The sequence below is a fragment of the Mustela nivalis genome (genome assembly GCF_964662115.1).
Source record: "Mustela nivalis genome assembly, chromosome: 18".
NCBI lineage: Eukaryota > Metazoa > Chordata > Mammalia > Carnivora > Mustelidae > Mustela > Mustela nivalis.
In genome coordinates, this window is record NC_139037.1 from 928,738 (window position 1) to 953,435 (window position 24,698).

Sequence of the window (24,698 nt, forward strand, 5' to 3'; positions counted from 1 at the left end):
AGCCGCCGCCGCTTCCTGCCTCCGCGCGGGCTCCGCGGCTCCCGCAGCGGTTGCCATGGCGCGGGTCGGCGCGGGCACCGGATGGCGGCTGCTGCTGCTGCTGGGCGCCGCCGGGCTCGCGGCCGTGGGCGCGCCCAAGCCCCCCAACCTCGTGCTGCTGCTCATGGACGACGTGAGTGCGGCCGCCGCTCGGGCTCCCAGGGACGGCCCCGGGCGACGCGGGGCGGCGGGGGGCGGCCGGCGGGGCGGAGCGGGGCGGGGAGGGGCGGGGAGGGCTGGCGGCCGGGACCGGGCGGCCGGCGGGGCGGAGCGGGGCGGGGCTGGGGGCGCGCCCTCGGGGCCGGGGAGCGGTGGAGGGCCGTAGGGGGGCGGGCAGGAGGGAGGGTCCGTGCGGCGCCCAGCGGCCCCCTGGATCCGGGTCCGGCCGTCGGCGGTCTTGCCCCGGCAGCGCCGGACTGAGGTGGGCCCCGCTGGGCTGCCCGGGGGACGAGCCCTCCAGCACTGCCCCCTGTCCCAGCGCGGACCGACCGAGGGGTGGCCCAGACCAGTTCCCCAGCACCCCCCCCCCCCCGGGGTCCCCTTACCTTCCCCGCAGGCACTGGGTGCGGAGCTGACCGGGACCCAGGCCCGTCTGCCGGGACGTCCAGGATGTGCCCTGCCCGGGACTACTGCTGTCTCCCCCGCCAGGCTGCCCTGGGTGGCTGGGAGTTCTGGCCCTGGGTCACGTTTGTCTGGGTCCGCTGCTGGGTGTGTGTGCGGCCCGGCGCGGGCTCACTCTGGTCACTCTGGCGGACCGGCCCTGTAGAGGTCAGCGGGGTGCCTGCAGGGGCCGGAGCCGTCCCGCTGTCTTTGTGCCTTTGTCACCACCTCTTGGTCACAGAGGTTGGCAGTGAAGTGCAGGTTTTGAACTCGGCGTGAGGTGTCGGGGTAGAGCGGAGCACAGACGCAGGCCCGGGCGTCTGGGTGCCCCTCAGGGCCTGTCTCCCGTGCGGGCCTGCGCTCCTCAAACCCTGAAGGACCCCGCCACGGTAGCAGAGCTTCGGCGTGCCTGGGCGGGGAGTGGAGGCCGCTGGAGAGGTTGGGGACGGGTCTGCAGAGAGCCTGAGGCCTGGTTCCGCAGGGGTTTTCAGCACGGCCCTGACCTCCCGGGAAGGCCGCGGGCTGGGGCTTGAGTTCCGGCACTGAGGGCCGGTGACGTGATGAGTTCTGCGTCTGTAGCCAGACCTCCACGAAACCCTAAGGAGTGCGTTTGAGGGCTTCCGGGTTGGTGAACTCACGGAGGTGCTGGCCGTGGGACCTCCCCCTCCCCTCGCCCTGGGTGTCTCCTCCGTCTGCTGTTCCTGCCAGACCTCCTTTATGACAAACTGGTAGTAGGAAACATGGCACGTCCCGGGGTGCACAGCAGATGGTTGAGCCCCACCAGAGGTATGGATGCCCGGGGGGCACCTGGGTCGCCCAGTCAGTGAGGCACCCGTCTCTTGGTCTCAGCTCAGGTCTTGATCTCAGGGTCGTGAGTTCAGACCCTGCACCTGCATTGGGCTCTATGCTGGGTGTGGAGCTTATGTACAGAAAAGGGAGAAAAGGGCGCCTGGGTGGCTCAGTGGGTTAAAGCATCTGCCTTCGGCTCGGGTCATGATCCCAGGGTCCCGGGATCTCTCTGCCTGCCTCTCTGCCTACTTGTGATCTCTGTCAAATAAAATAAATAAATTTTAAAAATCTTAAAAAAAAAAAAAACGGCCGGGCAGTTGGCAGGGTCTGGCCTGCGCAAGGAGCCTGAGCAAGGCGGCCTCCTCCAGGCTCAGCCTGCAGAAGCCGCGCCGTGAGCCAGAGAGCACGCGCATCCAAGATGGGCTCTCTGCGGGTGGGCAGGTCTCCCTGGCCGCTGTCAGGACAGGATCCGAGGACCCCGGCACCGGCTTCAGAAGCAGCGCCCCTCTGAGCACGTACATGGGATTAGAGAAACGTGGTTACGGTTATTCCCAGGGGAGCAAAACCACGGACAGATGTCCGCCATCTTTCAGCATGATCTGAGAACCTTTAACTTATCACAATAAGAAATTGTTATTTTAATAATAAAGTTACATATTTTTAAGATTCTTATTTATTTGTCAGAGACACAGTGTAAGAGGCAACACAAGCACAGGGAAGCCGGAGAGGGAGAAGCAGGTTCCCCGCTAAGGGGCTCGGTCCCAGGACCCGGGATCATGACCCGAGCCAAAGGCACTGGGCCGACTGGGCCACCCAGGTGTCCCCCCTATAATGAAGTTATTGACTGACAATTTTTTTTTAAGACTTTATTTATTTATTTGACAGAGACAGAGATCACAAGTAGGCAGAGAGGCAGGCAAACAGAAGGGGGAAGCAAGCTCCCTGCTGAGCAGAGAGCCCGATGCGTGGCTCGATCCCGGGACCCCAGGGATCACGACCTGAGCTGAAAGCAGAGACTCTAAACCACTGAGCCCCCCAGGTGCCCCCCACCCCCGCCCATAACGAAGTTACTGAGGGACAAATTCTACGTTCACTTTCCTGAACTAAGTCTCGGGAACCGGAGTGTTTCACAGGCAGCGCTCCCCAGTGCTGACCCCAGGACAGCCCGGCAGCGGAGCAAGGCTCGTGGCCCTGGTCCAAAGGTTCCCATGAGGCCCTCTGCCGGCCTTTTGGGGAAACTCTGAGCAATTTTTACTGAAAATACTTCTGACTCTAACTGTGGGGGTTTCCACAGCAACTGCTTCTTCATCTTGCCACGGTCCAGTTCTACCCCAGCTACCAGGGGCTGGCATTGGACCCCACAAGCCGGGCGCGATGCCACACTAGTCCCGCTGCAGAGGCCAGCTGGGAGGCCCAAGTCTCTGCACTTCTCTTCCTTTTTCCTTTTTTCTCCTTTTTTTTAAAAATTAATTAATTAACTAATTTATTTGACAGAGATCACAAGTAGGCAGAGAGAGAGAGAGGAGGAAGCAGACTCCCCGCTGAGCAGAGAGCCCGATGCGGGGCTGGATCCCAGGACCCTGAGATCATGACCTGAGCCGAAGGCAGCGGCTTTAACCCACTGAGCCACCCAGGCGCCCCCTGCCCGGCCTTTTTGGTGCCCGCCCTGTCCTCCCATCCGCGGTGACCGCGGGGTACCCAGTCAGCCGCCTGCTGCTTCCTCAGCGGCGCCAAGAGTGTTTAGTCGAGTGTGTGTTGAGAGGATCCTGTTTCAAGTACACAGAGTTAAAATACGTTTACCCTTCCTCCGTTTCTTTTTGCCTCTTGGATGGGGCTGCCGGAAAAGGCGAATGTGTGCAAGTGGTGGCATTTCTGTTGCAAGCGTTGGCTCAGGCCTCAGTGTGCACGACCAGCACCGAGGTGTGCTTCTCGGGGGGCTTTGTGGGGAGCCCCCCACCCCGTACCTGGGCACCCCACCCCAGGCAGCAGAGAACCAGAACAGCCGACCGGGTGGCCAGGACTGGGGCCAGGCCTCTCTTGTGCAAGTTCCTCTTGTGGCTTTGGGGTTGTTCACAGCCGAAACACCAAGAAGTCACAACAGCTTTTGTTCTAGCTGGCAAACGCAGGTTATTTCGGACATCTTGGTGACAACCGACAGAAAACACACAGTGACTCAGGCAGAAGCAGACACCCCGGCTCTCCTGCTGGACGGGCCGGGGCCATGGGGCCTTTGGGCTTTGCAGCGGGACTAGTGTGGCATCGCGCCCGGCTTGTGGGGTCCAATGCCAGAGGCCCTTCCTGCAGCTGTGGCTTCACCCACCCTGCCGGGCCCCAGTGCAGGGCCCTACGTGATGGCGTGGGTCACTCCGGAGCCAGGCTCACCGGGGAGGGCCAGTTGGGGGGCAGAACGGGGGCAGTGGTGACGGGGCTCACCAGCCCCTTGACTTTTCTGGGGGCGCCTGTCAGAGGCCAGGCCGGCAGCTGTCTCACCGTCCTCGGTGCGCTCAGGACCGGACGGGTCCCGCACGGCTGTGTGCTGAGTTCAGAGGATGCTGACACTGGTCTCCCGTGGATCTTCCTCCCTTCTTCGCGTCTGGCAGGGCTGGGGTGGGCAGGGGCTTAGAGGCCTGCTCCCGAGCGCCTGGACACTGGCTGTGTCTTGGTTCTTTATGTGTACGGCTGGGGGAGTGCAGTCGGGCTGAAGAGAAGCAGCTCCGGGGGGAGTGCAGCGGGCCTGTGGGTGGGGACCCGCGGGAGCCCCCGGAGCTGCTGAGCCAGGCGCGTCCTTCTACACGTGTTGATGTGAGTCTGAGGGCCCAGGGTGGCCCTTCACGGGCCGCAGGGAGCAGCTGACTCAGAAGTCTCCAAGCTCTAGGGGAGGGGAGGCCGGGCCGGGCCCCAGGAAGGGAAGTGAGTCCCGTGGCCTCGGCCTGCCCTGTGGGCGGCTGGGCCAGGCTCCGACCGAGCTCGCAGGCCCTCCCGCACCCGACTGGGGCATGTGAGCCCTGTCCCTGTGTGTGCGGCCTCCAGACTCTTGTCACTCAGGGACATCGTCTGCCCCCGGCTCAGCCTCCATCCTTCCTGTGGCCGCGCCTCCCTCGGGGGCTTGCTCCGTGCCAGTGCCTGTGGCCCCCGGACAGAGCAGCCATTTCAGAGATGTCAGGATAAGCCGTGCCGGAGGAATCCGGAGCTAAAAGGCCAAAGGGACCAGCTGCCGCTGACTCGGCCTGCAGGGGCCTGCGCTTCGCTGACAGCTGTGCCGGGACGGCGCGCAGGCTGCCGGCCTGGGGTCACGGGCTTAGCTGGGCAGGTTTGTGGGCTCTCGTGAGCTCCGCGCCCTGTGCAGCCACATACAGTCCACTTGAGGCCGTGTTCGTTGGCCTCTCGGCAGGCACCTGCCTCCTCTCCCCAGCTCCCACGACCCACCTCCTGGCTTTCTGGACCTGCCTGTTCTGGCCTTTCCCGGAAACAGAGCCCCACGGTGCGCGGTCCTCGTAGCTGACCCTGGCCTCCAGCGTCCTGATTCCCGGCCCAGCCGTGTCCAGTGTGCCTGTGCCGCTGCCCAGGGCATCACCACTGACCACAAACAGGAAACTCTCCAGCCCCAGTTTGAGGGCCCAAGTCTGAAGTCAGGGTGACAGCAGGGGCTCCCGAGGCCCCGGAGGAAGGCCCTTCCTGCAACGCCAGCTCCGGCGGCTCCTGGCGGTCCGACTGCGTAGCCGTGTCCCTCAGCCCCTGCTCTCCCGTGCTCCCCTGTGCCTGCGTCCCACCGCCCCCTGTTCTTCTGCATTGGATTTGGGGTCTGCCTTAGTCCCATGAGTCTACCCAGGCCAGTCACACCAGCAGCATCTGCTTTTTTTAAAGTGGGCTCCGCTAGCCGGGCGCCCAGTGCGGGGCTTGAACTCACGACCGTGAGGTCAAGGTCTGAGCTGAGATCGGGTCAGACACTTACCTGACGGAGCCCCCCAGGCACCCCTACACCTGTGTTTCCACATACGGGGCCATGCGTAGGTTCTGAGTGGACATGACCTTCGGCCCGGACCGTGCGGCTAGACTGCGGTCCGTGTGTCCACCGAACGGATGTCGTCCGTGTGTCCACGGAGCAGCTGTCAGATGCCCAGTGCGTTTGCTCTGGGCTGTTGTCAGTCATGCCTCCATGGACACTCATGTTGCTTGTGTCGTTGTGCCTGGTGCTTGTGTCCCGTTCTTGCGGCTAGACCTGGGAGTGGAACAGCCAGTCACGTGGCCGCACTGCATCTCCCTGGGCGGGGGCCTTGCCGCGTGTTTTCGGTCTCAGTTTGTGCACCAGCTCCTGCCTGCGCTGTGTTGGTTTGTGTCCCGAGTTGCCGGTTCCCGGGGAGCCGCAGGTGCTGGCGTCAGAGGCTGAGGAGCAGCGAGCATGGGGCCGTCCCCGATAAGCCGGCCACAAAGCCGCTGACAGTGCCCACGGCCCGCGCCGGGCACCGGGGTGTAGTGAGGATGCTGTGGCTCGTGGGGCACAGGGCGAGCAGCTCCTGGCCAAGCTCTCACCTTCCCCCAAGACAAAAGGAGGTCTGTGCCACCTGTCCATGCTCTTTTCTGCAGATGGGGTGGGGCGACCTGGGAGTATATGGAGAACCTTCCAGAGAGACCCCAAATTTGGACCGGATGGCTGCAGAAGGGATGCTTTTCCCAAACTTCTACTCAGCCAACCCGCTGTGCTCGCCGTGTAAGTTGGGGCTGGCCCATGGGCACAGGGAGCGGGACCAACACTCGCGCGCCTCCCGGCTTCCTTCCAAGCAGAGCACCAGGCGGGCTGCAGGCGGCTGTGGCAGCCCTAGCCCTTTCCCGTCGGGGTCCCAGCACGTTGGGGCAGCTGGGCTCCGTGCTGTCACAGGCCGCCAAGGGCACGGAGCATGTCAGGTTTGGAGGCAGAAGTTGCTGCCAGTGGCACGTGCTCTCCTCCTTTCCCAGGGTGGAGTGGCTCGGGGTGGCTCGGGACAAGCGCCCCCTCCTCCCAGGACAACCACCCGTGCTGGGAAGGTTCTTTACGTGCCCCCCCGAGAAAGGGAAGGAAGGCCGGTGTTGGGGGCGTGCTGTGCCGTGCGCGTAGCCCACTAGGCTGGCTCTCTGGAGCTGCTAACGGGAAGAGGAGCGTTGCGAGCTGGCCGTGGACGCTCATGACATTTCTGTTTCCTCGGTGTAGCACGGGCAGCTCTGCTCACTGGACGCCTGCCCATCCGCAACGGCTTCTACACCACCAACGGGCACGCCAGAAACGGTACGCAGTGCCGCAGGCAGCACCCGCACACAGGGGACGCGGGCCCGGGTGGGAGGGATGTCTGCCACCATTCTCCTGCGTGACCTGGCGTCCGCCGGCCAGCTCTGCGAGCGCCAGCTGCTTGCCTGGGCCCAGAGGCTGTGTGTGGGGGTAGCCCGTCCCTCAGAGCAGGCCGCTGTCAGAAATGCGCGTCGTCAGTGGAGAGGAAACGGGCTGAGTGCTGGTCCTCCTGGGGACTTGGTGGAGAGTCCAGGCTCCTTCCCGGCCACTGCTCTGCCAAGGACAGTCTGGGCAGACACCGCTTATGGCTCCTTCCCTGCTGCTGTCCTGTGCCCAGGGCAGCCCAGCACCTACGGCTCTGAGCAGGAAGTGTGCCAGGCCAGCCGTGCCCTGGGGTAGGAAGCAGAGGGAGCCCGTGCTGGCCGGTCGTGCCCCGGGGTAGGAAGCGGAGGGAGCCCGTGCCAGGCCGGTCATGCTCTCGCAGCCTACACGCCGCAGGAGATCGTGGGCGGCATCCCGGCTGAGGAGCGCCTGCTGCCCGAGCTGCTGAAGGGGGCCGGCTACGCCAGCAAGATCGTGGGCAAGTGGTGAGTCCTGACACTCCTGCGGGGCGTGCGCAGCTGGTGGGTGAGTGCAGGGTGCTGTCTGGGGGGGACACGGAGGGGCAGCCGAGAGGCGGAGGACAGTCCCTTGGCGGGGGATCGTGAGGGCCCTACGGTCATGACGGCAGAGGCCCCCGTGGCGTGCGTGTGTGCCGTGCCTGCCACTGGGAGCAGGTTCCACGGGGATCCCCAGGTGTGCAGCCCAGGAGGCAGATGTGGAGGTCACAGGGTCTCTGCTCCCTCTCCCGAGCTGTGGGGCTTCTGGAAGAGAGCCGGTCCGGCTCCCCGGGGAGCCTTTCCGATGGCCAGCCGTCCGCCCTGTCCTTCACGGCACCGTGGCCCTCTGCCCTTAGTTCTTCTGCTACTTGCTGGCACTGCCTTCTCGAGGACGGGCGCCCCGTGCACAGCCCTGTGGTCACAGCAGTGGGAGGTCCATGGGAACCAGGGCACTGAGCGTCGAGAATCCTGGTGATCCAGGGGCTGCGGGACAAGTGCTTTCTCGCTCCTGAGTCTCGCTGGGAGCCGTCCTGCCGAGCGGTGCTTGGAGGAGGTGGTGGCAGAGCACAGCTCTGAGGATGCTTGTCACCAGCCCAGGCCTGGGCAGTGCCCGGAAAGCCCGGGGAGACTGCCAGGGCCCTCTCTGTGGGGAGCCCATGGGAGGGATGGGCCCTGTGATGCCCGGCAGCTGTGCCTTGGGGCCAGCAGACTTCCCGGGGGCGGGGGGGTGCGTCCCAGTCTCAGCGGGGTCCGTCACAGGGCTGTGGCCTGCACTGACCTTCTTCCTCCCAGCCCAGTGCCACGGAGCCAGACTTCCGTGGCTTGAGCAAGTCTGGGGATGGGTGGAGGCTGGATTCTCATGAGAACCCCCTCCAGCCGCCTCGGTCCCAGGGGACTGTGGGGTCCCGAGGGACTGCAGCCCACTCAGGCTCACCGGCAGGAGTTGCCGGCCCCACTGCTGTCGGGAGCCGACAGCCTAGCAAAAGCGGCCCTTCCAGCGGCTGTGTGTCAAGGGAGGCCGCCTGAGCTGGTGGGTGTGAGCGTGCAGCCACGTTGGCTAGCCAGCGCGTCCCCCTCCGGGCCAGTGCTGGTAGGCGTGTGGAGAGCTGACCATGCCGGAGCAGTGGCCCCAGCCGACCTAAGGCGCGGAGAGGGAGCACAGAGCGCAGGGCGGGTTAGGTTTCTGCAGCGAGCGGCCATGGTAGCGCCCATGGCCCTGCCCCCAGCGGAGGGCCCTGCAGGGGCCAGAGCCGCACCGTGGCCACGCGGCAGTCGGGAGGCAGAGTGTTTGAGAACCAGCCATGGGAGCCGAGGCCCCGAGAGACACACTTACCGGCACCTTCTTAGACCCCAGCACTGGGCACCTCAGTTCTGGCCCCACGTGGCCTACCCACCCCACCACGCCGTGCCGTGCCACACCGCCTTGACCAAGTGACCAGTGCCTGGGCATCTGCACGGGCCACCAGAACACCTCTGAGCAGGCAGCGGGGTCTCCTGGTCGCCTGCTCCAAGGCCTCCCCAGGGCAGCAGAGGAGGGAGACCCTGCTTTACAGCTTGTGTGGTCGTGAGAGGCCCGTGGGAGCCCACTGGCCCTGTAGAGTCGCTGTGCTCCCCAAGAGCCCATGGGCGGAGCGGAAACCCCCATGCGTCTGCGCCGTGTGTTCTGAGGAGCAGACGACTCTGGCTCAGGGACTGCTGGGTCCTCCCTCGGCTGCTTCTTGTTGGCAGAACCGACAAAGGGAGGGTCATGATGCCCGCAGTCCGGAGAGCCTGGGCTGGGGAGCGCTTGGCCGTGGTCACCCCGTAGGCACACGTATCCCCGAGCGGGGCCCAGGCGCTGGGTTAGTGCATGGCCTTGGCAGGTCCTGGAGCATCCCAGGCTGTGATGAGGCCAGGCTGGGACGGTCAGCTCCCCCAGGGCCGCGCGGCCGTCTTTTGGGGCGTGATTATGCGTATCTGGGGGAAGAGGCTCTTGAAGACCCTACTGTGAGGGCCGGCGACCGGCTCAGTCCTGGAGAAGGCGGAACCTATAGAACCGTCCCCAGAAATGGAAGAAGGAAAAAGCCAGAGTGCGGAGAGTTCTGGGTGGCTTCTGGCTGCTGTGAGACAGCTCACTGCGTGTCTTCCCTGAGCCCTCGCAGCACTCCAGAAGGATGCCTGAGCATCTCTGTGCCCAGACACCCGCTGTGGCCAGGGCCGTGGGCTGTCGGCGGGGGTGGGCGGGGTCCTGGCGCCCACCTGGAGGAGGACGTCTCAGGGTGCCTGGGGCTCAGCACACACAAGGCAAGGAGGGGTCTGTGCTCAGGACTTTGGGGTACCCTGAGAAGGGGTCCCTAAAGCATCTGGATTCCCGTTTCTAGGCATCTGGGCCACAGGCCTCAGTTCCACCCCCTGAAGCGTGGGTTCGACGAGTGGTTCGGGTCCCCCAACTGTCACTTTGGACCATACGACAACAGGGCCAGGCCCAACATCCCTGTGTACAGGGACTGGGAGATGGTCGGCAGGTAACGGGTCCCTTCCTGCCCCGCCCCGCACACCGCAGAGCTCAGCCCTGCCCTCTGATGCCCTGCTGGGGCGGGGCGGGGGTTCTGGAACGGCTTCCCAGCGCTCGGCTTTGTCCGCCGGCGGTTCTGCCGCAGGGAGAACCACGGCCTAGGGCTGCTGTTCGAGCCGCCCACAGGGGACTTTAGCGTGGGAGAGGTTAGGACCCCCGAGGTGTGTCACGCAGCACCGCGTTCTGCTCCTGAGGTTTGGTTCCTGAAGCCGTTGGGCGGCCCTGGGCTCCGGCTCCGAGGCCGTCTGCCTGCACCAGGCTGGCTCGTAGCCCTGTGCCAGGAGCCCCCGGGGCTGCTCCTTCCTCAGGAGCCCGCCTGAAGCTCTGCTGCCCGAGCCGGGCGGCTCCCCGGGCTCCGGTCTGGCCGTGGGCCTGCCTTCACGGCGCCACAGCGTCCCCGCTTGGTCAGCCCCGTTCTGCCTCCAGCTTCGTCCTGCCCACCTTTTGTGTGGCTTCACGGTTTCGGTGGAAGTTCTCGCATCGGGGCCAGAAAGCTGGGTTGGGCCCGTGCGTTTCCAGGACAGCCTCGTTGAGGGAGAACGTGCCCCGTTGGAAGCGGGGTTCGGGGGTCCTGGCGCGCTCGTGGTGCCGCGCAACACGGCCGGCTCAGAGCGCCTGTGCCCATGAGCTGCTGCCGGCCCGGGGTGACCGCGGCGCCGCCTCTGTCAGCCTCCCTGTGTCCTCACACGTGGCCGCTGCCAGGTGGGGGCTGCCGTGGGGCCTCGTCCTCGACCGGCCCGGGGCCTCCGGAGCGGCGCACGCCTCTGGGTCGTTGACGCGCACGGGCCGTGGTTCCCTCGCCCTGTGAGCGGGGCCTACCCGCCTGGGACATCAGGGAAAGGAGCTCGCTTGGCTTCCGGGAGGCGGATTTTTGTCTGGGTCTGTGTTACTTTCAGATACTATGAGGAATTCCCGATCAATCTGAAGACCGGGGAAGCCAACCTGACACAGCTGTACACGCAGGTGACGGACGCGAGGGCTGGGCGGGTGCGGGGGAGCCGGGCCTCCGGGCAGACGGGTAAGGCAGCATCTCCCCCAGGAAGCGCTGGACTTCGTGCAGAGGCAGCACGCGGCTCGGCGCCCCTTCTTCCTGTACTGGGCCATCGACGCCACTCACGCGCCCGTGTACGCGTCTCGGCCCTTCTTGGGCACCAGCCGGCGAGGGCGGTGAGTCCTTGGTCCTAGAGACATGGACCCCCCCCCCCCCGGAGAGTTTGGCTGAGCGTGATTGGCTCCAGGGACGGGGCCCTCGGCCATTCGGTCTCAGTTACCCTGACGGGAAGGGAGGGCAGCTCTCGTGCTTCCCCGAAGCTGCCGGCCAGCGCGGTCTGTGTGGAGGAGGCTGCGCGGTGTGGCGTGTCCCGTCCCGGGTTAACTCTGGGGACTGACTTCTCTCCCTCTCCTCTGAAGCCAGCCCGTCCAGTGTGCTGTCCGTCCCCGCAGTTGTCACTTCTCTGCTCACGGACGCCCTTTCTCCCCTTAGGTATGGGGACGCTGTCCGGGAGGTTGACGACAGTGTGGGGAAGATCCTGAGCCTTCTCCGGGACCTGAGGATCGCAGAGGACACGTTCGTCTTCTTCACCTCCGACAATGGCGCTGCTCTCATTTCTGCTCCTAAACAAGGCCAGTGTTCCAAGCACCTCGCCTCCCCAGATGGGGCTGCCCTTGGGACACTGTGAGGCTCCGTCAGGGCCACTCAGCCCTCCTAGGGGCCCCGTCCAATGGGGGAGATGCCCGCTCCCTTCCCAAGAGCCCGCGTCCAGGGGGAAGACTGTCGCCCAGGAGACTTGCTGGGGCATCTCCAGACCTCCTGGGAAGTGGTGTCTTGGTGTCTTGGACCCAGCCCCTACCCCAGAGTGCGGGCTTGGCTCAGCGAGGGAGCCGCCGCAGGGCCGTGACCCCCCCGGGGCTGCTCGGCAAGCTCGTGGACTGTTGCACCTTGGGGAGCAAGGGGTTCCACCTGGTGTCCTAGAAGCATGTCCGTCCCCCCCTTGTCATGGTACCATATCTTTTTGTCCCATTTTCCCTTAGCAGGCCCTGAGTCACTCAAAGGGCTCTGGAAGGAAGGCCACGGGGAGCAGGAAACCCCAGGGGGACAGGCCTCGGCAGGGAGGTGCTAGGGGACCCTGCAGTCGGGGGAGCCCCGCAGCTGGTATGGGTACAGATGGGGTCAGGTGAGAAGGAGTCTGCTGACACCGAACAGCAGTTTGGGGCCTGTGTCCGGCTGGTCTGGGGCCCCAAGGGGCCATTCACGGCCCTTGGAGGGACCTCGTCCTCACCAGGCGCTCCCTGCACTGCTGTTGGTCCCAGAGGTGAGGGTGGGACCCTCTGCATCCCTCCCAGCAAAGACCCGGGACCTGGCTGGACACCGCTGTCCCTGCTGTGCCTCCGGCTCTGCGCCAAGAGCCCCAGACGCGCAGCCCTTGCCAGGACCACCAGCGGTGCCCCATCTTCATGCCTGAAGTAGGCGCCGGTTCCCACGCACGCAGTCCACATGCTCGGTTGTAAGAACACAAGTTTGTGTGTTCGCCTCACCGTTTGCGACGCGAAGTAGACAAGCAGTCGGGCCCCGTCGGTGCGTCTGAGCCCTGCGAGGCCCCAGGAGGAGCCGCGTCCGTCTCGCCGTCCTGCGATGCCCTTGCCGCATGCTCGCTTGTCGCCCGGACGCGCCCTTCCTTGCTCTCTCTCGGGCTCTGCCTGCGCTAACGCGGGGGGCCGGGGTGCGGGCCCTGCACAGGAGCAAGAGCACCGCCTCTTCTGTTCCTCCCGGGGGCTGGGCTCGTGGGAGCCCCGGGCAGCAGGCGGTGGCGGCAGCAACGGCCGTTCGCCCTGGACTCTGGGAGGCAGCCGGCCTGGCCAGGGCCCTCCGCCCTCCAGCGCTTCCCACGCGTGTGGTTCAGGAACCGAACCTGCCCCGTCCCCAGCCCACTGCTGGGCCCCGGGGGGGACACATTTTGATTGGACACAGGGGTGCTCGAGGACGGGAACACATAAGTCACACAGTCCCCGCAGGCGGCCGTGAACCCCACTGAGCTGCTCCCGCGGAGCCTGTGTCCCAGCCCCGCCTCAGGGCCGTCGTCCCCGACTCCATTTCTGAGCACTTGCGCTACCTCAGGGACATAGTGTCACTGCCTGACCGTGTCCAGGCATCTGACCTTGACCTTGAGGCCTGAACTCTGTGTCTGGTCCTTGCAGCAGTGTCACCCGAGGACCCAGGAAGGTTGGGAGCCGTGGCAGATCCCTCCTGAAAGCAACAGGCCAGCCGGGGGGACGCCCTGGGGACTCGGGGTAGGCGTCTGATGCACGACGACTCTGTCTCCCCAGGCGGTAGCAACGGCCCGTTTCTGTGTGGGAAGCAGACCACGTTTGAAGGTGGGATGCGGGAGCCCGCGATCGCGTGGTGGCCCGGGCGAGTCCCTGCGGGCCAGGTGAGTGACACTCAGACCGGCCGCTCCACACCGGGAGGCGGCTGGTGAAGGGCAGGTGGGGCGGGCAGGGGCCTCAGGGGAGGTGTTAGCAACTGCCGTCCGCTGACAAGGCTGCCTTCTCAGTGAACGTGGCGGTCCTGACTTCAGCCAAGTTAAGCAAGTTTCTTTTCTGCAGGACTCGTCAGAGCTTTAGTGTGCTAATGGACCTCAATGAGCACCCGCAGGCACAGGGCATACTGAGTCCCTAAAAGCTTGCTTGGCCCCAAAGGCTCTCCCCGGCCACTGGTTCCCTAGCAGCCTCCCAGACACCGGAGCCCTTTCCTGCCCCAGAGCTCCGTGCTCTGTCCCTGCCTCCACCAGGAACCCATACGCAGGGCCTTCTCTCCCAGGGCAGCTCAGTTCAGACTCCAGAGGAATACGGGGTCTTAGGGCTCCCGTTTTGAAATACTCCTTTCCCGGTTTCCGAACCGGTCTCTCCCCTTCGACGCCCCCAGGGAACGCTGGTATTGGTGCGGCCCTCACAGCAACAGTGCAGGGGCATTGACTGCCCCGCGGTCTCTGTCACAGGGCCGCGCTCCATGCCTTCACGACACCCTCCTCCACTCGGGCCGGAGGTCGGGAGACCGGCCGGGCCTCCTGGGCCAGGCTCACAGCGTCACAGGGCTGCTTCCTTCTGGAGGCTCCAGGGGAGGGTCCGTTTCCTCGTCTTTCCAGGGTCCTTGAGGTGCCCACGGCCCCTCCCTCCGTCGTCCAGGCCCGTCGAGTGTCACCGGTCCCTCTGACTCTGGCCCCCGGCCACTTCCCGGGACCCAGAATCCGCTCCCATCTCCAGGTCCGCTGCTGGCAGCCTTGATTCCCTCTTTGCCGCGTGAGGAATGTGCGCGGGGTCTGGGAATGGGGCCGTGGACCTCAGTGCAGGGCGTTACCCGTCGCCGTCGCCGTCGTCAGCACTCCCACGCCACGTGCTAGCAAACGGGGCCCGAGGAGAGGAAGTGACTTGTCAGGACCGCTGGCGTCCCCTGTGGCGCTGGGATCAGGCGCCAGGCGTGGGGCACGGAGCCCACCCCCCTGCCCAGGCTCCCCCACAGCCGCACCCTCTGGGACGGTCTCCATGGGGACTTCTCTCCCCGCGGCCAGCCCCTTCTCTCCTCCGCCTCCGGCCCTCGTCTGCCTGGCTCCTCACCCCTCAGCCCTGCTCCCTGAGGCGAGAATCCAGGAACAGCCGGGCAGCCTTCCCCGCGCCGGGTCCCATGGCACACGCTGAAACTGAGCCTGACGAGCGGTGAGGCCTGCGCCCTGCGGCGACCACGGGAGGGCTTCGCTTACCCACTGTGGTTTGCCCACCGTTTCCGGTACTCAGGCCCCTCCTGCCTGGGGGAGGGACCGCCCCCGCGTGGGGTCTTAGCAGTGCCGGTGGCACCAGCAGGGACTCCGTGTGCCCACAGCAGTCTGATGGCGTTTTCTTAAAGACGTGACGCATGTCGAGAGTGTTTGTCCTTCAGGAAGGTTCTCTGTGTGCCCCCAGCTGCTCTGTGCTGACAGGAAGGACGTCCGCTGTCCTACCCCACCCACACGCAGTCTCTTCTCTCTTTATTTTGCTTGGCAGTTAAAGTATTGGGATTTCTTGATATTTTTTTTCCTTTCTTTCTTCTTTTTTTTGTTGCAAAACAAGCGTTAGGGGAGAAGCCGCGGCAATGAGATGATGCCGCCGGCTCCTGCCTCTGCAAGCCCACGCAGAAGGTTCCAATCAAACACCAGCTTCCCATTTCCCCACACGGGGCTGCTGCACCCACAGTGCAGGCGGCCGTGGCCTGTGCGCTCTGTGTCCACACGGAGTTCCTCGTGACGGGGGCGTCTCACGTGATCCCAGGGCAGCCGTGACGGACCCCTGGGGACTGGGAAGAGCGGCTGGAGGTCCCAGCCAACAAGATGCCCACGGATGCCCACCCCGCCAAGCTGAACAGCGGACTCTCCGGCCTCCCCCGAGACGGCCCTCACCCCAGCTCCAGGCTGCTGACGCCGGGTGGTGGGGTGAACCCGGGGGTCTCCAGATGAGGCAGAGCCGCGTCCAAGGAGCAGATGTGCGTCTTGTGGAGACCAGCATGTGGCCCTTGGCCAGGAGTGCTCCTCTCAGACCCGTCTCGCTGGGTGCCTCCATCCCGTTCGGGCCCGGGTCGTCCCCAGCCAGCCGCCCCTCCTCCGTGCTGCGCTGGGCCTCGCGGTCTCCTCTCCGCCTGTGCTCCCACCTGACTGGGGAAGCTCCCAGTGGTTCAGTGGTGACAGATGGGCTCAGAGAGGCATCAGCAGGCCGGACCCCACCGGTGTCTGCCCGCCCCGTCTTCTCACCTCTGTCTCATTCGTAGTCCCCACCGACACGAGGACTCGGGAACTGGGGATGGGACAGTTGGAATCCCCACCCAGCCCTAACCTCCTGAAGCCACTCTCCCGAGGAGGAGCTCGCCCCTCCCTTGCAGGGTCGTGAGGCCTGAGGGTTCGTGTGGCGGCCCACGCGCACTGACCTGACCCTCCAGAGCGTGCGGGGCTCCGGGACGGCCTGGAGCGGGGTCAGACTGCAAAGGCAGGGCCCGGAGGAAGGGCCTGGGCCCGGGGCGTGTGCACCGCATGTGGACATCGGGCAGAGAAGGCCTCTGCCCCCTGTGTGCCCCTGACTGCCGTCCGGTCAGGGCGGGCTCTCCAAATGCCCCCGTGTCCTGTCCTTGCAGGTGAGCCACCAGCTGGGCAGCATCATGGACCTCTTCACGACCAGCCTGTCCCTCGCGGGCCTGGCTCCGCCCAGCGACAGGGTGATCGACGGCCTGGACCTGCTCCCTGCCATGCTGTGGGGCCAGCTGACAGACAGGTGCGTGCCCGCTGGGCGCCAGCCCCCTACACCAGGGGACAGAGCCAGGCCTGGCTGACAAGGTCGTTTCCTCCCCAGGCCGGCTCGGGGCAGGGGGAGGACCTGAGAAGCGAGAGCCCTGGCACCCCGAGACCCGGCTCCCAGCACCCAGGGCATGGGGCCCCAGGCCCAGCGCTTGGGGTGGAGGGAGTTCTGCCTGAGTGTCCGGCTGTCCGGACCCCTGGGGCCCGGCCATGGCTTGGGCTTCACCGGTGCCGGACGCGGCTTCTTCCCAGCTTGAGACCAGGTGCTGTTGTGCTCACACAGAGTCAGTTTCCCAGGTTGCTCAAGGGACAGGAATTGCGAAACGCGAAGTCTCGTGGCTGGGAAGGCAGCCGCCGCCGCAGAGCTGCTGAGGCCTGGGTCTGGGCTGGTGAGACAGTGTCCGGCGTTTTCAGCCGTGCTTGTCTTTGCTGTCTCGAACCCTGGACAAGAGCTTGTTGACTCACGGGGGAGGGAGCGCCGTGGTGGTGGGGGCTCAGCAGGCTGTCTGCCCCACGGCGAGGGCCAGAGCCTCTCTGCCTGCCGCCAGCTTCACGCCGGGGCCAAGGACCCAGGGGCCCGACCACCCCCCGCGGCCTGGTGGACCTGTTCCCCACTGTGCTCAGTGGGAGCCCAGCGTGGTCGTTTTTGTGACAAGTTTCTCCTGACCCTTCCCTCCCTCCGCAACAGGCCAATATTCTATTACCGCGGCAACACGCTGATGGCGGTCACCCTCGGCCAGTACAAGGCCCACTTCTGGACCTGGACCAATTCTTGGGAGGAGTTCAGACAGGTGAGGGGGCTTTGGGTACCATGAACTCTGCAGACCCACCACCTCCCTCTTAGGAGGACACCTCTGGACAGAGTGGGCCAGGACCAGAGGCCACTGCGGAGGACAGGTGGCCGCAGGCCTCTCGTGCTCGCCACCTGACTCGTGAACCCCCAGACTCGCTGTGGCAGCGGTCCCCAACCTCTTCCAAACCACTGTCAGCACAGGGCATGGCACAGTCCTGTCCCCTGGCCTACGCGCTTAGCACTGGACTCTCTCAGGCCCACTCGGCCCTCCCGCTCGCGCCCAGGGTCCCTGACCTTGCTCTCCGTCCCACAGCTGAGCCTGCCCGCCCTTCAGGCACGATGTCAGCCGTCCTCAGCACCTGGCCCCATGTCCTATCAGGCAGGGCTGCCTGTGGTTTGCCCTTTAGGTGCTCAGAGGCTAAGAGGTCGTAGGAGCCCCCGAAAACTCAGAGCTTGGCTGTGCGAGCTTGGGGGCAGCTGTGTGGCCTCACTGCTCCCTCCGGGGCTTTCTGCGGCCCCGCTGTCGGCTGCCCAAGATTCCAGGTGGCATGGGAGCAGGCTTCCGGGAGCCACACTTCAGGCCTCCCTGGGGCTCCAGGGGCTCTCGGGGCAGGGTCTGGGCAGCCCCAAATGAGACCCGTCCCAGCTTCCACCCAGGCCAGACCCCAGAAGAGCAGGGGGGGCTTCTTTCAGAAGGAGTGTAGGGAAAGTCCAGAAAGTTCTGCAGGTGGAGCCGTTGCCTGTGTGACCTGGGCAGACTGTGTTTACGGTGGGGCCCCGATCGGGAGAGGCCGCTCTGCTGCGTGGGCCCCGCCCTCCTCCGCCGGACACGTGGCTCCTGCTGCCTCCGGGCTCTGCTCGACACCCTTCTGAGTTCCCAGGAAACGGGGTGCTGCTGCTCTGCTCCCCAGGGCAGTCCCTCCCTGGGAGGCAGCTGCCCAGGAGGAGAGTGGGCTCACTGTCGGCTGCTCTGATGGCCCTTCCAGGAGGCTAACGTGCTAGGGCCAGCTTTGTTCAGAAGTCACGAGGCTGCCCGGCTGGGGCTGCTCAGCCAGGCCCGGGCCGGCTCCCAGCCTAAGGGAGAGGCCGGGGCTGCGTCCCTGCAGGGGCGTGCAGGTCTGTGGTCCCTAGCTTGGGAGTGACCCGCGTGGACCCTGCTAGCTTCCCAGCTATACTCTTGTCCCTGGGGCCCAGTCACGTCCCAGGTCAGGCTTTTCCATTTCCCAACGGCTAGCTGAGCGGGGCAGGCTGAGAAGGAGGGACGAACCCATTTCCCTGTGGCAGCCCGTGGCACAACAGGAGTGGGGTACACGTGCATGTGGTCCTCTGCACTTGGGGGCCACTCCCAGACTTAGACTAAGTGCATGGCTCCAAGGGCCAGGGCCGCGGAGGGACGGGTGCACCCTGGGCTCCGAGGGAGAAGGGGCCACGTGGGCTGGCTCGGCTGTGATGTCCCAGGGACAGCAGTCGTGAGGGAAACCCAGTGCTGGTGAGTGGAGTGTTGGTAAGTAGTGTACTTGGCTTGCATCCAGGTGAGGATTTGTTTTTTGTCTGGACTGGTAGCTGCCAGCTTTTTCGTGCTGGAGGCTGTGGGCTCTCTCGTGGTCAAATCCCCATGTGTTCTCCAGCACTTCTACTCCCCGAAGGTCAAGGGGCCACCCACTCTGGAACCCACTTGGGTGTGCATCACTGGCTGTCTTCTCCGGCTTCGAGTCTCCTTAATTTTCAGCCACTGGCTCAAGAGTCACAGCTCAGTGCAGATGAATGGAATGTCACGGGTTCCTAACCTCCCTGCTTTATTGAGAAGCAGAATGTTGCCTGCTCCGCTGACCAGCTGTCCGTGACAGATGCAGGGGGGTTGGACACGGGGTGTGGGGGGCGCCCGTCGATGGCACTGACTGCTGCAGAAAGCCTTCCCCGGCCGCCGGTTCTGGGGTTCGTGAGCACTGTGTACCCGTCTCTGTGTACAGCTGCCTCTCCAGACCCTCCCTTAGGCCGTGTCCTGTATTGGCTGAAGACTGCAGCTAAGCTGCTTGTGGGGCCCTGGGCTCACCAGGGTGTCCTCGGGGTACAGCTGGCTTTTCCTGTTCCCAAGTCGGAGTCCCACGGCCTGCGAGCCTTGGGGACACAGCTCCAGGCCGTGAGCGCAGTAGCTTTGGGAAGGGGCCTAGGGCCGTCCCAGCACCTTGGACGGGGCTCGTGCCGCACGCTGACCTCAGAGGCTGAAGCTGCCCCACAGTGTCCCCCCAAAGGAGCCCTGAGGGCAGAGGTGGCCTGGGAAATTGCAGAACTGGGCCTGTCTGGGGACCTGGGGCCATATACCTGAGCCTCGATGCACACGGTCTGCTGTCCTGTGTCCTCGGACGCGTCGGCAGTGGTCTGTTTCAGGCCCTGCTGTTCCTGGGCGTCTGGGCTGCCGCCGTGGGCCTGTCTTTCCGGGCTCCCGGGCGGCCTGCAGGGAGCGGTGAGCAGCACGTGCTGGGGTGGCTTTGCTCTGGAATTCAGTGACAGGCCGGCCGCCAGACGGGCTGGAACAATTTGTTTAAGGGGTAGCGCTTTTTTTCCTTTTTCTTTGAGATTTCATTTTTTACCCAATCTCTACACCTGACGTGGGGATCAGACAACTCTGAGATCAGGAATTACATGCGTCACCGAGTCACCAGGTGCTTCTAAATATCGTAAAGAGATTTATCTCCTGGGGTGCTTGGGGGGCTCAGGTGATAAGCGTCTGCCTTCGGCTCAGGTCAGCATCCCAGAGTCCTGGGATCGAGCCCTGCATTGGCCGGAAGGCTGCTTCTCCCTCTGCCCCTCCTGTCACTCATGTCATTTCTCTCTTTCTCTGTCTCTCTCTCAAATAAATAAGTAAAAACCTTAAAAACAAAAAATCACGTCCCTGCCCGAGAAGGGGCTGCCGGCGGGATACAAAGACACAATGGCTCCGCGGCTCCGCGGCTCCGGGGCCAGGGCGTGGGAGAGATGCCATCCTACAGGAGGCCGGCCCTCGGCGTGCTCAGCCCTGGGACACTCTCGTGGCACGTCTAGGGATGCAGCAGGTGGCAGGGAGACGGGCTGGCTTGCCCCGGGGAGCTCGAGGCCCCTGCCTCCTGGGCTCCTGGGGCGCACCCGTGCCCACACGCGCGCACGGCCCTCACGGCCCTCCCGGCCTCCCGTTTCAGGGCATCGATTTCTGCCCCGGGCAGAACGTCTCAGGAGTCACCACCCACACGCAGGAGGACCACACGGAGCTGCCCCTGGTCTTCCACCTGGGACGAGACCCCGGGGAGAGGTTCCCCCTCAGGTGAGCCGGCCCCAAGCAAGGGCAGATGCTCGCTGGCGGGCTGGGCACTGCCAAGCAGAGGCACGTCCTGAGCTCTTGAGAGACGCGCGGTGGCGGGTGGGGTAGTTCTCCTGCCCCCACAGGTGGTCCAGGCCTGTCCTCCGTGTCTGCCTCGGCAAACTGGTGTGCGTGGCCCGCCTCCTCTGTCCCTCCACCACGGGTTCGCGTGACACAGTTACATGACCCCCGCCCTGAGCAGCCTCTGCGTGTGGGGTGGACGAGCCCCTCCGTGCCTGGCGGGCAGCACCAGCGTGAAAGATCCACCCCGGGGCTCCTCCCGGCGAGGCTCTGGGGCGGGGCCTTGTGGTGCCAACCGGGACGCTTGAGACACTTCTGGTCCCTCTGCCCAGCTCGGATCCCGGGGATGTGGGAAGGGGACGGACGGGCCCCGCTCCAGAACCTCACACACGGCTTTCCTGGCAGCGGGGCCTTCGTGGGGACAGTGCAGTGAAGGCGAGGTCGCGGGGAGGTCATCCTGGATCAGGGTGGCGTGGCCTGCGGAGAGTAGCCCTGGGAGACAGAAGAGGGGACACACACGGGGGAGGGGCCGCAGGAACTCGGAGGCAGAGGTGAAGGGACACGCACCTCCGCAGGGGGTACGTTCCTGCCTGGACCTTGGCCTGCAGCCTCCAGACCTGGGAGGGAAGAGACCCCGGGGGTCTAAACCCCAGTCTGTGGCCGCGCGTCTCCGGGGCTCTAGGACACTTTGCACTGGGAGCTGGGACGCCCTCACGGGTATCAGCAGCCACAGGTGTGGAGCCCAGGGTCGTGTGCGTGTGGGGCTGGGGATCAGGCTAAACCAGGGGGAGCCTGGGAGGAAGCAGTCGGAGGCCTCTCCTGTCCCCGGAAGTAACTTCAGAGCCAACACCGAGCGGGGCCATGGGAGCCGACGGCAGGGCCTGATTGCGGAGGAGCCACAGGCCGCACCTCTGCCCATGAGGCCTCCTGCAGTCTGACTGCCCCCAGCGTCACCCAGAAGTCACATATGTCCCCAGCACACTTGAGCTTCAGAGGACAAGAGCCAGGCAGACCTTGCTGCTGAGACGAACGACCTTAGCTTAAGCCAGTCCTTCGCAGTGCATTTGGCCAGAGAAGGGGACAGACTTGACAGGGTCTTGAGGTCTCTCGGAAAAGCTTGCAGGCCGTGTGTGCGGTGAGCGCGGCCTGCAGGATGGACTGGAGGGCCTGAGGTTCGGGGCAGCCTGGGAGTGCCACGGCTGCAGACCCAGAGACCGTGGGGAGCAGGGCGGGACCCCTGCTCCTGCCACACAGATCTGGGTCGGAGGGACTGGGAAAGCGGGAAGGCCCCAGGTCTGCTCGGGGGCGCCCGTGGTCCTGTTGGTGCCCTCGGTGGTGCTGGCCGGGGCTCAGGCCCTGAACGCTGACAGGGGTCATGGCTGCTGTGCCTGCGGCCTCATCTGTGGGGCAGTTGCTGAGCTGCATGCCAGCCCTTGGGCACGGAGGGACAGAGGTAGGGGCCACCAGCTGGTGGCTCCACTGGGGCGGTGGACCCCTCCCTCCCCAGGCCCCTTCCCCCGCTGCTGGGGTGGCCTGTCCTGCCGGCCGGCCTGGGCCTTGCTCCCTCAGTGACCTGGTCCTCTCGCCTCTAGCTTTGCCAGCCCCGAGTACCTGCGTGCCCTGCGCGGGGTCACCCTGGCCGTCCGGCAGCACCAGGAGACCTTGGTCCCTGGACAGCCCCAGCTCAACGTGTGCAACCAGGCTGTCATGGTGAGTGCTTGATGTGCCGCAGGCCGCCAGTGCCGGGAGGGTGTCCCAGGGGCCGTGGAACGTCTGTGCAGCCCACACCCTCGCCCCCCTTCTCAACTGGGAGCTGTCTGGGATTGCAGAGACTTCTGGCAGCGGAGGCGACTGCTGGGCAGTGTGGCAGGACGTGGTAGACCGCGGGCCTCCAGAGGCTGCCGGGGCTGCGGGCTGGACCCCTTCCCCTCCTGCTGCTCTGCGCAGACCCAGCAGGGGTGGCTGGGAGTCACTTGGCCCAAGTCACTCCCACGTGGGGTATGGACACAGTGGACTGATGGCCTGAAGGTCCTGTCCCTGGAGCTGAGGGTGTCTGGCTCCCTGCTGCGGACATGGGTGATTCAGGTGTCCCAGTATCCGAAGCTTTGGCTTCAAAGCCCACCAAGCACCGTCAGGACGGGGTGGCCCAGCTTCCCGGCCTGACGGCCCCTCTCCCTGAGCCGCACGTCCCGCAGTCCCGCACGGTGGTTCAGAGAGCAGCCGGACACTGTTGACCTGCCGTGTGGAGTCTGGTCTGTCCCGAGGGGCTAGGGCAGCAGGTGGGGGAGCGCAGCAGGTGGGGGAGCGCACCAGGAGCAGAGTCAGCCACGTGTTCCGGGCGCTGAGCGTGATCCTGGGGCGGGCAGGGCTGCCTTGGTAGCCAGGGCCAGGGTGGGGTGGCCTGTCGCTGCTGTCCACACCTGCAGCTTCGTGTCCCGAAGTCCCCCACAGAAGGACGTTCAGAGCAAAAGCCCCCAGGGCCTCCTCCCTCCCTCCGCGGAGTGGTCTGCCTTCTGAACGCACCGAGTAGAGCAGGAAGGTACCCGTCTCAGGACCACCAAGGTGCCTGGGGTCCCAGGAATCTGAGAGCCCCACGTGCCCACTCCACTTTAATCTCACTGGGAAGGCGAGCTGTCCCCACCCCCAGCATGCCCTCTGTCAAGCAGTGCGTGTGGTGCCCGTGTCCCTTCCCACTGCGTGATATAGTGGGGGAGGGCGTGGAGGGAACTGGCCGGGGCATGACCACAGCCACCTGACCCCTGGACCTGCCCCCCCCCAATCCCGCAAGTGAACTGAAGGCAGCCCAGAGCAGTGTGGACCAGCCTCCAGAGTCGGGTGCTGGCTGGGCGGAGTCTGTTCTGCACACACCCTGTGCTTTGCTCTGTGTCCGAGGTTGAGAGCAGCTTCCTTCTCCAAAGCCTGGCCGGCCCCTCTCCCCATCTGGGCAGCCACAAGCCAGGTGATGCCTTCCAGGGCAGGAGAGACCTTCAGCGCGGTTCTCACTGCCCTTGGTAACCTGATTCGGGAACAGCCTGGGAGGCCCGCTCAGGGGGGGTACGCCTCCAGAGTGACTTGGAGTCTCCCTTCTGAGGTGCAGAGACCCCCATGGGCAGTGGGAGGCCATGGCGAAGCAGGGAGGGCCCATCCTCCGCACCAGGAGAATACGGCCATATGGAGGCGTGTGGACGCTGGGTAGAGGGGCCGTCCGTGCTCCACTGGAACGGGCCAGCTCTCCCCGCAGCTGACCATCAGAGAGCTCTCTGTGGATGGTCTTGAGCAGGCTGTGAGGGCCCTCCAGGGTCAGCCCTTGCTGAAGTGTGTCTGGAGGAGATGGGGCGGGGAGGGACTCTGGCCATGGTGGAGCCCAGACGTGCTTAGAGTAACTTGCTGTTCTCTCTCAATTCTCACTGCCAGAACTGGGCGCCCCCGGGCTGTGAAAAGTTAGGGAAGTGCTTGACGCCCCCAGAGTCCGTCCCAGAGAAGTGCTCCTGGCCCCACTAGTGCCTGCGGCTAGGAAGACTCTGGCCTTAGGGCTCCCTGCTGGATGAACCCTGAGCCCCGGCTGCCCTCCGGCCGTGCCCACAGGGACAAACCTCATCTGCAGCCAGCAGCGGGATCTGCTGGCTCCACGTGCCAGAGACTCAGCCCTCCTGGTCGGCCTGACCCTGCGGTGAGGACCCACAGCCTCACAGCCCGAGCTGGATGCTGCCCTCCGACCTCCTGCTGGCCTCCTCCAGGGCCCTGCCTCCATCCAGCGATCCAGAGGACAGGGCTGCGACCTGAATCTCACCATCACAGTTGGCCTCGCCAGTCCTGTGTTGGCCCCTTGGCCCCTGCACCCCACTGAGTGGGATTGTGAAGGCGGAAGGCGATCTTGACAACCGCCAAGGGAGGCCTCCCTGGTCCGGTGGGGACCTTGACCTTCCCCCTTCCTTAGGGATCCTGACCCCAGGGCCCTGTGGCCAGTCGGTGCCTCTCAGCTGCCCTGCCGCCAACCCTCCTCCCCGGGGCTCCTAGTTGCCTGGCGCGGGGAGCCTGAGCGAGCCGGTGGAGACGCCACCCGTACTGCGCCGCCCTAAGACTTGGGAAATGGCGAAGAGGAGTTTTAGAATAAAGGAGCGGGCACTTGGGAGTTCTTGTTTTTGCAGAAGCCGGCCAGAGGGCAGCGGTGCGCCGGGGTGGAATTCGCTGCGTCCCGCCCCGCGGCGGCCCAGCCACCGCCCACCTCCGCGGACGGGGCGGTGCTCTCGGGTAGCCCGGGCCCTTCTTCCTCCCGGCCTCTCGCGGGCCGACCCCGCCCCTCGGCACTTCCCCGGGAGCCCGGCCGGGCCTGCGCGGTCGCCGCGGTCGCCCTCCGGCCGCGCAGCCACCCCGGATGCGGACGCGTTTGTTCAGGGT

At 65.4% G+C, this 24,698-nt stretch overlaps 1 protein-coding gene across 2 annotated transcripts; it reads left to right on the top strand.

Annotated features, from left to right (window-relative positions):
• The first annotated feature begins 5 nt into the window (after positions 1 to 5).
• On the top strand, positions 6 to 24,432 carry GALNS (galactosamine (N-acetyl)-6-sulfatase). 2 transcript variants are annotated; one of them, XM_082711499.1, is made up of 15 exons: positions 6 to 172; positions 6,013 to 6,136; positions 6,614 to 6,688; positions 7,173 to 7,275; positions 9,648 to 9,791; positions 10,738 to 10,804; positions 10,881 to 11,008; positions 11,325 to 11,464; positions 13,166 to 13,269; positions 15,993 to 16,129; positions 16,841 to 16,943; positions 20,122 to 20,243; positions 20,876 to 21,033; positions 21,893 to 22,010; positions 23,715 to 24,432. In XM_082711499.1, coding segments are annotated over exons 1-15 (1,641 nt in total). In that variant the 5' UTR covers positions 6 to 55; the 3' UTR covers positions 23,716 to 24,432. The 2 variants fall into 2 exon arrangements, with proteins under 2 accessions (XP_082567625.1, XP_082567626.1); XM_082711500.1 differs by lacking the exon at positions 20,876 to 21,033.
• Positions 24,433 to 24,698: the final 266 nt, after the last annotated feature.